Source organism: Strigops habroptila, chromosome 6, assembly GCF_004027225.2.
Source record: "Strigops habroptila isolate Jane chromosome 6, bStrHab1.2.pri, whole genome shotgun sequence".
Taxonomy (NCBI): domain Eukaryota; kingdom Metazoa; phylum Chordata; class Aves; order Psittaciformes; family Psittacidae; genus Strigops; species Strigops habroptila.
The window spans coordinates 43,493,926-43,506,956 of NC_044282.2; the positions used below are offsets into that span (position 1 = coordinate 43,493,926).

Sequence of the window (13,031 nt, forward strand, 5' to 3'; positions counted from 1 at the left end):
CCCAGGCAAGGATTTTGGGCAAAACTTTAGCAGCCTGTTTAAAGAATTGACTTACAGAAGATATTTTCTGAGAAGTTGCATCAGACAGATTAATTTATTTTTCTACCTGCTAATCAAACACTGTTTTGCAGGTGAGGTAAGGCTAGATGACAGCCTAAGAGTAAATCCACACATATTACCAGGAAAAAACAAAAACAAACCCCAAAATATTGGTCTTTTACATAAAATGCTGTTTCACTGAAAAATTACGAATCAGCTTTATTTTTCAGCAGCTGCTGTCCTCTCTGCTGTTCATCCTTCAACCATGTAATAATGTGGAGAAGGAAGGTTGTTGCTCTGTTATGTGTACAGATCCTGACTTATTGCACTGAAGGAGAACAGATTAAGTTTTTTGGTTTGGTTTGTTTTTTCTTCCTGATGCGACACAGTTATTTGGGACAAGTTATGGAGAGAAAAATTAGAAGAAAACAAAAAAATTAGTTTATAGACCTGACAATGACAGTCCATTCCCCTTTGCTGCCCTGTTCATCATAGAGGGGAGTACTCTATAGCGCTAAACAACCAAATTCTTCAAAGAATGGGGTGACAGGGAGTTTCTGTGTCATGACTGCTCAAACTAGTTGTCCCAAACTGACTTTCAGAAACATGGACGTGTTTCCTACACAAATGTTTTTGACTGATTAAAAAAAACAAAAAAAAAAAAAAGAAAAACTGAAAAAGTGATGAAGTTACAACCAACAGAGTAAGGAGCACACAACCAACAGAGAACAGAGCAAAGAGCACATGGAATTTGATAGAAATCTACAAAACAATATCTCTCAAATGAGCCTACATCTGCATTTTAGAGGTGTCAGTCCCATCAACAAGCTGCTAAAAGAGCTTCTGCTGATGTCAGCTGCCAGTTTTGCGGCTCATCACTGCCTGCTTTCTTCTCTGTTGTAAGACTGCAATCACTGGGAGCAGGTGGGGGTGGGGTCTGTCCCATTAATCTTTTTTAAAATTTACTTTTTTCTAATAAATAAGTCAGGCACCAAAGAAAGATAAACTCATTATGTCTTTTGAAAAGATTTTGCTGTGGTTTGAGTTTTGGATTTTTTTCTTCTTTAAATGTTACTACTGCTTTGAAACTCAGTCCTTCCTTGCATATTCTCATAATTTCAAGGATAATCTATCCTTAAAGCAAATTCTGTGCTACTTTTTCATTAAGAAAAAGAAGGGGAAATAAACTACCCAGGATTCAACTCTTTAATGTTCTTGACATTTTAATAAATGAATGCTTAATTGCCAGTCTTCATGAATACATTAGCTAAAGTGCAAAAGCTCAAATTCAACTCTTTAATCTCTTTTCTGTTGATTACTTGGCATAAATGACAGTGAGGCAAACTGAGCAAATCCAGACAGGAATAAATCCTAGGAAGTTAAGGTTTCTACATTGAAGACTAAAAGATGGAGTCTATGTTGTAAAAACTGCCGTCTGGGGAGAGCGTCCTAAGGATTTTCAGAAGCTGGTTAGAACTAGTGCAAAGCTGTGGTGGAGAGCGCTATTAGATCTTCTCACAAAAGATGGATTTTGAGGAGAGGTGCACTGGTTACTCACCTGATTGTAAGATTTTAATCTGTGTTTTTTATGACACAATAGTTAGACATGGAAAATCAGAATCCAATATAGAAATTACATTTTAAAATGTTTGCTATGTTTTACATTTGTATGTATATATGCATACATAGAAGTACACTCTTGCATACACAAACATGCATATATATCATGTTCTTGCATATTCATGGACATTTAATAGTAACAAACAGATGATTGAAAACATAATCTCTTTTATCACGTATGTTTCTTCCTATACCTTGCCTCATACTCCATATTTACTGGAACTGTTACTGAAAACTTGTATTTTTCAGGGGTGAGAATAATAGACACATTTTTAAAAGCCACCTGTCTTAAAATAATTTTATTTTCTTTTATTACCTGGTATTTTCACACATCCCATTTTCACATACAAAGTAAAAAAATATTAATATAATATTCTGAAAGCCAGAATAAGCATCATTGAGTTGTGAAGCAGGTGTAGGTGTAAAACCTGTCATAACATAGCTGCTGAATGTCAGATTATATGCAGGTATTTTGTTCAGCTTCACTTTCAACAGTCTAAAGGAGCATCGTAAAATAACTTTGAACTTCTGCAAGACTGTTCTCTTCTCAGATAGCTGCAGGGCCATTTTTGACAAAAAAGTGCTGTGTATCTTGGTGGCTGCTTCTGAGGTGCCCCACAAAACATCCTTAGCTTACAGACTAGACTTGGGTAAATTGCATAACGTTATATTTGCCAGTTTATGTTATTCAGTAATGGACCAGGACAAACAAAATTTTCAGTTCCTATCTGAAAGTACTTAGGTGTGTAAGCAGTATTTTTTTTATTTAATTTTCTTTTTCTCTACATATATGCTAATCAATGAAGTCTTGAAAGTTTCTCTTAAGAATTTGTTTACAAAGCATTCTGTTACAGGGATTTTTTTTTATTTTTTTTTTTTTACTGTAAAAGACTAGTGTGAAGTTTCTCTTCTGCATCTTGAAGGTGTTGGTAGGATTCTCACTTCACTCCTCTTGTAGCAGCATTAGCAGCTATTAGGGGACATTTGAAAGATGACATATCATTTACTGAATTAGCCCTTCGGTGCTTGATAAATTAATGCATTCTTTGGTGTTTAGCATATTGGAACCCAGTTAGAATGGAGGAGTTATATTCTTCTGTAAAGCTAGTACACAGCTCTTGAACTGAGTTCAGACAATTCAGGGATTTCCTTTCTTTTCACTGTAAACAATATATTGTTTTACAAACCCTTTTTAAATTATGCATATATTGCTTAGTTAACTTTGACTGTATTTTGGAACCGCAGAAGTAGCTCGGATTACATGATACAGGGTAAAGTGAATAAGAAGCAAAGAGATAAGTTGTCTGTGAAATTATTACTTAATTTTCAGAACATTTGTTCAAGGTAATTATTAACGTAATGACATAATGTATCTGAGTACCCATTACTTACAGAAGACAATGTTGCTTTAACTGTTTGTTTTTGCTAGATGAAGAATCACATACTGAAACATGTCTTTCAGCTCTGGCTTGCTGACGATTGCTGGCTACAAGCAAACTTGTATTTAGGTATTCATCAGGACTTTGATCTTGAAGACCAGAGGCCGTATTGTTTCAGTGTTATGGTTGGACATGGCAAGAGTCATTATTTCAATGTAGAGCTGGCCAGCGAATTGGCAGTGTGGGAGAAATCATTTCAAAGAGCAATTTTCTTGGAAGTTCAAAGAACAGGGGTAAGTAATGAATAGTTTAAATCCTGGAGCCATTTCATCAGTTAAATAAGTATAACAAATTTTTAGATAAATAGTATGTTTAATAATTGCATCAGATTGATGTGCTCCATAACTAAGGACCTGAGTACATTTTAATACACCCAAGGTTTCTGAAAGTTGCATCATCACATCAGCATTTGTATGTTAATGACCATGTAATAACAGTCTGTGAGCGTGACAGGACAGTTCAAAAATTGGAAGTAGTAAAGTGTAAGTTGATCTTGATTATAACAAGCTGGTAATTTATACATTTTACCATGGGGAGGCAGATTCTGGAGAGATTATTTAGTCGACCTTGAACATTTTTCTACCAGAAAACTTATTTTTCGTTCACATAAGGTAAATATGTTATGTTTTACATAATGTTTCTATTCTCACAGAAGAAATATTTTGCTCTTACATTGTTAATTGTAAATCAGGATTGTCCTTGTTAACATTGGAAGATTCTGAAGACTAAGCATTAAAGTGAAAGTTTGTGATGGTCTTAAATTCTCAAAATTAAACAGCATATCATCACTTTCTCCTGGCTAGTAAAATTCTCAAGTCAATTATTTTCTCAGATCTGAGGGTGCACTTCCCGTTAGGTGGTTTCAAATTTAAGATCAAGATTCCTGGTATAGTTTTCTAAATGTGGGTGTCTGTTAGCATTGTGGTGGCTAAGTGCCCATTAGAATCAGTGAGTGGAGTCCAAAGAATGATTGCGCTTATCATAAACGAGATACTTTATTCTAAATGAGATATTTTGTGGTATGAGGACAGAGAAGACCAATTGATTTTTGTTTAAGTTGCAACTTAAAGCACCTCTATACTGTTATATAAACAATTTATTTACTGAACATCTAGATCCATACTCCCAAGTGAACCAGACCAGTGGTATGGGAATATATGCATGAAGAGTATAAGCCTTCTCCAACTGAAAACATTTGCACAGTTTAAGCACAAATGCAAGCTTTACCTGGTATGTTCGGGTTTGCAGAGACCTCCTGAAGATGTTTGCAATAGTGAGAGGACTAGATCACAGCATTGCATTAGCACAGCTTGCAAGGAGCAGGAGTCCTAGCACAGGTGTTGCATCTGCTCTTCTAGATTTCCAAGTCTCTGGGATTCTAACAAGGTTTGCAGGTGCTTGTTTAGAACCCTTCCAATTGTCTCTTCAGACTGATGAGGTAACAAAAAAGATTTTGAAATGGTGATGCTGTTGCTCCTGCTCTTTTGAGATGCAGTTCTTCAGAAAAAAAAAAATTGCTGAGCATCAGGGAGGGTCTAATAATGCATATTGAATATGCATAAAGTATTTTCTCACATGAAGTCTTAAAAAATTATGATCCAACTGAGCAACCACTCAATTTTCCTTTTATTATCCATATAAAAAGCAGGAGGGTTGGAATTAGATAATCTTTAATGTCCATCTCAACTCAAATCATTCTATGATTCTATGAAAATTAAGTATAACAAGGGTGGAGATTAGCTGGTTCTGTATCTGGTTTGATTTCTGAAGTATTTATTGTTACATCTCAACACTTGTTGTTCCTTTCCATCCTAACAATCTTAAAATCAAGGAACAGTTCTTTGCTTCTGGAATGATCTTTCGTGCTTTGAATCCAACAATCCTCTAGACCCGTATCTCACAGAAGACATTAATATTTCTTCCAGCTGTGGTTTAACCTGTCTGATACTTCCAGGAAAGATATTCAGTTAAAAACCTGATGACAGTGTTTAAGTCTCCATACGTGTGTTCCCATATCTTAATTTTCTCCCACTCAGTTGCATATATCCAAGTTTCTTGTAACTCACTATGTCAGTAAATGCAAAGTGCTGTGGTCACTCTCCCGCAGTGAAAAATCTTTTTACTCCACTATTTTCTTTCTTTCTTCAAAATATAAATGCTGCTTTGAATGACCTTCTTTTCAGAAGGATGTCAAGAGCAGCATGAGTGAGGTGCAATTTAACATTACATAGATTATTTCAAGCCATAGAAAAAGAAATGTCATTTTGGTGTCCGGAAAATTGAAAGTTGTCACCAGTACGTTAGATTATCTATAAAAATTCTTTCTTTTGGAGAAGGACCATAATTGCAGTTGGAATTTAATTTTTATTCATAAGTGATTGGGCAAGATTCATGACAGGTGTTGGATTGCACTGTGTCATTTCAGCCATTCTTATTTAAATGTGACTTGATTCTGTTTACTGTTAAGGGTCATTAGGATCTTGTCTTTGACAGAGTCATTGTTAACCTTCCCCTGTACACATTCTTTGTGTTTGGTGTTTCTGTAAGAGTTGTATTTCTGAGAAGATTCTGTCCTTACACAGTTCATGAAAAGAAATATTAAGGTGCAACGGTACTTTTGAATTTTTTCTGCCAGTGTTGTGTGATTATTTTTTTTATACATCTCTTCTGAAAAAGGCAGCAGCATTAAATGACAGAAAGAATGCAATAAAGCAGGAAGAAATCCCCCTCACAATATCATTCTCCTTTCAGCTATCTTAAAGCCATATTTCAAGCTGCAAATGCTGACAAAAGGAGTCTACCAAGAAACTGTGAAATTCAGTGATCCTGATGAAAGGAATCTATTTACAAACAATGATAGCAAGCAAATTTACGTGCTAGAAATATCTATATTTTATTCCTAGAAAATATATTATGGTCTCTGATAGCATAATTTAGGCAGATGGGGGCAATAATAATGCAATAGAAGGAGGAAGGCAGCTGAAAAGTAATAGAAGTGCATTAAAAAGTATTTCCATGAGGCTGGTAATGAAAGTCAGCATTGCAGTGGAGGGGGATAGGCAGTGAAGTCCTCCTGGTCTTAATTAGAATTTTAATCATCTCCCACAAATTCCAGCAAGCCTCTCTATCTCACCTGGAACATCCGAAACAGTGCAAGACTAATTAATGATGCTTAGATTAAGTAATTTTTCTTCTTCTTTTCTTTTTTTCAAAGTTGTTTTACAGTGTAGATAGTCTTCAAAAATAAAAGGCAAGCACGTTTTCCAGATCTTACTAATTCTTTGACTCTTCAGGGTAATCTTGTTAGTACTATGGGATTTTATTCCATGCTTTTCAATGCTGTCTTTTTAAAGCTTCCCTCTCCTCAAACTATTCTTTCCAAAGGAAATTATCTTGACTTATCTGAGACTTGGATATGATAGTTAAATTAATGCAGAAACATCACATTAGGGTGATTTGGATCTTTTGGATCTTCGAGCTTGTTCAACAGAAGGATAGAGGAGGATATGGGAATAGTATTTGGTACGGAGCAGAGGAAAGAGTAACAGTAATACATTTTGCTGTCAGCTGTAAAAAAGTTGGACTGTTTTGGCATTTTGCAACTTTGTACTCATTACATGTATGGCAGAAGACAGAGAGGAGGAGTCTGCTTCACAAAATGCAAGAGCTCTCAGGAGACTGAGAAAAGCATGCAGGGGGACAGTCATCTACTGCAGTGTCTAAAATACCTCCACTTGATGTATAGTAAGGAGACATGGTTACATACTCTCCTTATTTATCTAGCAATTTCTAAACAGAGAAGAAAGTTTTCCCTTTGTGTTTCCAGCTGCGATGCAGATGCTGCAAGCTCTTTCCAATCCCCATACAGCTGAATAGCCTAGTTTCATGAAACCACTTACATTGCTTGTAAAAAAGAGTTGTTTAATATAACTTACTGTAAAAATCAAAAAAGGTCAGGTGTTGAACTTCACTCAATCATAACAGAATAATCAACAAGTTTTGCTGTGCTTAAAGGTAAGTACTTGTAGAGAATTTCTTTCCACTTTGTTCTGTAACTCAATGACTGATGTTCACAGAAAAATAAACCTTGGAAATAAATATATAAAATATATTTGTTGAGGACAGGGATATGAATGTATTGTGCTAAGAGAAATGTTAGTAGGAAAAGTCATGTTCTTGGACTGATACAAGTTCCTCCTGTGAAGAATATACACAATATACAAAATATACAATTTTATTCCAAAATAAAAATCACAAATGTAATAATATTTCACTTAAATCCATGTCATGTGAACATTATTGGAAATCCAAAGCCAGTTTACAATGAATGTACAATGCAATTATCCTATGTTTTCCCTCTTTACATTTCAGTTAACATGTCTCTGCTTCTGTAGATGTTTTGTCTTTTTGTACGCATTTTTAACATTTAGTTATTTTCCTAAGAGTTAACAATGAACCATTCTCTATAGTTAGATTCTTGATGCAGATCATATAAATCAGACTATTTGTTGTGGTTCAGAATTGCTTGCTGATTATGTCTGTTCCAGAATAAATGCAAAAATAATTATTGCAAATCATTTTGCATGCAGACCTGGAGCTTTTTTTCTATAGGATTCCCACATGAAGCTTTCAGTTTTGTTTCCATAAATATTGTGCTGCTAAAACACCATGATTAAAATTCCTAAAAAAAGAAACAATGATTAAAACAAATGCAAGTAATACATTATTTTTTTAGTTTGTAAACAACAATGAATTCCTTTTGCATATTGGTATGTCCAGCCAATCTCTGTTTTCATCTGTGAGCTTAAGCAGTGTTCCACACTTACAAAAGATGACTGACATGATAGTAACATACTTTACAGTATCCGTAGTTCACCATATCCCTGTTCAAGACATTAGCATTTCCCTCTACACACTGTATGTTCTTCAGGATGATCTATATGAAAAGGATGAGTCTACAACCATATTATTAATGATTAAAACAAAATAAAACAAAATTACATGATTATTTTGAAGACATGGTTTACACTATATCCTTTCCTCAACTTTGTATGGCTTTCCCTTTTTGCTTGATGGACTATCTCTGATTTTCTGGTCCTAGTTACTTTTTTATATCCTCTCTTCTATTCATCTTTTTATTTCCTTGTAGTATCTTGTCATAGATTTTACCAGTTCATCAGTTTTAATTAATTTCTAACCCATTCATAATATTCTCATCTGTATGTTTCCATGAAACATACATTGTTTATTGTGCAAAGCCTTCCAGTATCCATGCTGTTGGCAGGTTTTGATTTTCACCTCTTGTTTTTCTAGTGAAGATTTATATTTTTTCCATGTAATGCTTTCCTCTTATCCCTCCTTCACAGTGCAGGAAATAGTTTCCTCATTCCTATGACCACTTGCTGTTTGTTCTGGACTGTTACTTCATTTTACGTGTGTATTACTGTTAAAAATTCTCTGAAGGGCTTACGAGAACTAATTGAAAACATACAGAAGTGAATTGGTTGCTTCCAGATGATTTCAATAACCTTTCCAGGAAAGCAGTATTTTTCATATTTCTCATAATTTTCCTTTAAAAGCATTCAGTTGACTATATTGCATAAAATATCAATATAGTAGTGACTGTATGCATACGAACTATTTCCTAACCTGTCATAAGCAATGATTGGTTTATAACATGAAAAGTAATGTTTATATTCCAAATCTCCTGCATGCTTCTATGATATATAAAATCGCTTACGACAACGAGAGATCAGAAAGAATGTGCAAAACTGCACTTACATTTAAAAACCCTACACTTCCAGCAAATTAAATGGATAAATACCCCCCATATTTTGAGTAGCTCCAGAAAGAGACAAAATTAATTTATGTATTTGGCTGTTTATTCTCAGTCCAGTGGAGATAACAATAAGCTCCTCATGATTTCAAAATTAGGAGCCAGCTCGAAAAATTCCTTTATATAAAAGTTCAAATGGCTTCTAAACAATTTTTTTGCCACTGAACATGATTTCATATTTTACCAGCATTCCTTTATATATGCTTGAAGTTGAGTGTTCAACAAGCCTTTGAGCATATAAACAGCAGTGTGCACTGATCAGTGACATGTATTCGTTGCATTCCAACTGTAGGGTGGACAAGCTGCAAGGAAGTGTGGAATTAGGCCCATCTGAAGCTATTTGTTAGCATGAAAGGTACACGTGCAATTGAACATTTTGGATTTATAGAAAACTGAAGAACAGGATTTGTGATGTTCAGATTGAGGCAGCCTAAGAAAAGTTTGGTTCCTGGGTCTTCTTCCCAGAACACTACACAAAAGCTGTTTTCTAGTCATTCTCCAGTGGCATTTTGAATTGATCTTGCTACAACTCAAGTTAGATATCATCAGAGTAGATCTTAGGGACTGTGCCCCACTGGACTTGGGCAGAGATTAGGTATCTTTCCAGTCATCTTTCTGTTCACAGCTAACCTAACTCTTCCAACTACCTGATTTCTGAGATGCTCAGAAGACTTTCTCAGTAACTCTCTTTCAGTAACTTACTCTTTCTCAGTAACTCAGCCAAAACACACACGCTCATTGTTTCTAGGCATCTTAGGGAATTAAGCAGTGCTTGAGAAATGGTAGTCTAAATCACCTTCTGAGACAGAGCAAAAAGTAGTCCACCTAAATAAACAAAATCTAGCAGAAATTAGGCAGTCTGAATAAGACCTAATTGTCATTTCTAGCTTATGAATCTATTAATTCTTCATGTTAAACTGAGAGGATAACAGGATTGGTTGATCACAGTGTAATCCTTATGAACTCCAAGTAATATATTTGAAATGCAAAAATGCTAAATACAGTTAACAATGCCATCTTATTTTTGTATTCCATGATGATCACAAAGCATATATGCAACAGAATTATATATAGGAATACCTTTAAGAATGGAAACACCATATGCTAATTTCAGAACCAATTTTCTGAGACAAACAAATAAGCAAAGGGAATATCCTCCTTAAATTCAGGTGAGGTATTAAATAGCGTTTAGATCAGGCTAGATTTATAGGTTCAGTAAAAGATACTTATCAGTTTGTTACCAGAATCACTCAGTTTAATTACACAATTAAGTTTTAGATGGTTTTCATTATGTACAGAAAGCTTATTACAATTCCAGTTTAACTGGTCATCTTTAGAAATGCTATTAGATTCTAATTCATTTTTGCACTGATGAAAAAACCACACCATTCTCCAACACAAAGAACGATACTGAGAACCATATGGATCTGCCTTAGGTATGTGAATATACAATCTACCGGTAGGAAACTGCTAAACATTCAAGTCACTGTTGTATCTTGCTTTTATTTATGGAAAAATGAGTTGATACAAAACCACAAAGCTGTTGCTCAGGCACAGAGATGAAGCAGCACAATCCATTCCTGACATAAACCAAGGCTAAAGAATGCACTTTGAATTTTCACTGCTAGAGGATGACCACTGCTAAGCTTCTGGATTTTTTCCTCTGACCTCCATTTCTCTCACTGCCTTTTCGTACAACCATTTTAAGCCATAGTCTGCCTGTTCAGCAGAGGAGGTAGCAAGTTGTCTTTCTTCCATCAAATTTACATTAACTATAGATTCGTATTACAGAGAGAATGCCATGGCCATGAGTAGCCATCCATAACTGAATTATCTGCTCATCTTGCCAAGTAATAGCTGAACCTACAACAGTTTAGGAGAAATTAGTTGACCTATCAATCTTTCTACAGGAACACAGTTTCCTGCAAAGGAACGTTTGCTTCAGGCACATGTGCATGTAGCCCTAGTCTCTCTGTGATAGTGGTTTAATGCTTAATCCCTATTATGCTGAAGTTTTCTGAAAAGGCAGTCTGTTATATGAGAGCTCTAATAAGAAAACAATTTTTGCTGTTAGCTGCTATAATGTCACTTGCAATCTTGATTAGATCAGTTAGATATTTAGTTCAGTTAGACCAGCTGTTGTGTGGCAGGAATTTTACTTATGAGTGTGGCTCAGATTGTAATAGATGATCTAAAGGCAAAAGTTTCAAGCACAGTAGTATCCTGAGAAAGCCAGCATTTAAAACATGAACATATTAAACATAGGTGTTATTTTCTAAAGGACTAAAGCACTGAGGTAGCACTGCTTCTGCTGGAATCAATAGAAGGTTTTTTTGAAGTTTTATGAAAGTGTAATGAGACATTATTTGAGGCCTTTGAAATGCTTACTTTTAGTGCCAGTGTGTCTCTTGCATAAATATATGCTGAACTACAGATGTACATCTATGTTTAAAAATAAAACCCTATAATGTCTTCTTGAAAACACCATCTTTTGCAAGAGAATGTACTTTTCTATACTAATATCCAGTCAAGAATGTAGAAAAAGAGTCATTTTAGGGCATTAAGATGAATTTCCTTCGACTGCAGCAACTGCAGATCTTAATGTACAAGATTTTTAATCAGGTCTGTTTTGTTTCAGGAAAGTGATTTTCATTGTATCTGTCCCTAATTATCACGATTCTGTAAGCTTTGAATTTTGACAAGATTAATTCCTTAAAGTTATGGCCAAATTAGTGGATCTGACACATTTTTTAGGTGAAGATAGTATTCATTCGATTTCTCTCATGTAAATTATTACATTGATCCTTTTGCACAGTTATCTGTAACAGGAATACACCTGAGCTTCGGAAGTCTGTTCTGGATGAAGTTTCTGAAAACTGTCGTGCTTTTGATGAATGTCAGATTTCACTGTCATTTCATTTTGTCATATGTAGTGTGGGTTCCAAGTGAGAATGCTTTCAAATGTACTACACAAATGTCTTCTAGAAGTTTTGCTTTTTTAAAATAAAATAGTGATATATAATATAAAATATTTTTATCCTAAAATAACAATCAGAATTTTAAAATATGGTAATTTTAAAATATGATAAAAGTATGTGCATTTTTTTATTACTTTGGAATTTCAAAGAGTTTAAAAAGCACTTCTGTTCAGCACAAGTAACTCTACACAAAAAAGACTGTTAAAGAAGATTTTGCAGACTGTCTTCAGAATTAAGGGGTTTAATTTTGTATGCCTCCTAGTGCACACTCTGTATGTGGGCTGAGATATATTTCTTAGTACAACCATAACAACTCTGGTTGCTCTTATCATCTCCTCATCCTACTCAGAGGATGGTAAAAGTGGAATTTTTAAAAAAACTCATTCTTGACCTAGATGGTCCCATATTAAGGCTTTTACCAAACTCTGTGCTTTGGTAAATACATTGGATGCATTAAGAAACCTTACTCCTGTCACTCCTGAATGATTAAGTAGCTTGTAAAAAGCTACTGTATAAAGTCTTAATGCAAGAATCTATGTTCCAAATTGTCTGCTGTTGATATATATATTTTTTTTACTGTCACTGTATTTTAAATGCTGTTCTGCAGTATTTTATTTCTAATGCATTTTAAAAGAGCACATCATTTAGGTCCTTCTCCGTTTCAGTCATTTAAGTTCCTCTGACAAGTCCTGCAAACTTCCTACCATTTTTTACACATGCCAACACTGACAAAAAGCCTAAAAAAAAATAGTGAGTTTTGGTCTCAGAATCAAGGAGAAACAAGTGTCAGTGATATTTGGATGATATTAAAACTTCATCAGTTAAATTGGCAACCCTGGAGTCTTCAGTTGGTATGACTGAAATGTTAACCAGTAAGTGATTTCTAGGGAAAACTCTTAGAATTAAATTCAATTATTATCTTAATCTCCAGTTTAATAGAGAATGACAAATTGCTTCATATACATTTAGCCCATTAGAATCCCACTATCATGCTCATTTGTATACAGTTTGCTTTCTTAAGTCTGTATGACATTATGGACTTTGATGAAAAGTCAACTTTTTAAATAGGGAAAAGTGCTCAGTTCAGGATGTTTCTAGTTGCTCTGTTTGAGATTTTTA

At 34.6% G+C, this 13,031-nt stretch overlaps 1 protein-coding gene across 1 annotated transcript in view; it reads left to right on the forward strand.

The window, feature by feature from the left end:
* SNTG2 (syntrophin gamma 2) overlaps window positions 1-13,031 on the forward strand; it is a 157,811-nt gene that overhangs the window by 126,523 nt on the left and 18,257 nt on the right. Inside the window, exon 14 of the mRNA XM_030491170.1 lies at window positions 3,089-3,331. Coding sequence (XP_030347030.1) covers window positions 3,089-3,331 — 243 coding nt within the window. The remainder of the gene's footprint in view (window positions 1-3,088; window positions 3,332-13,031) is intronic.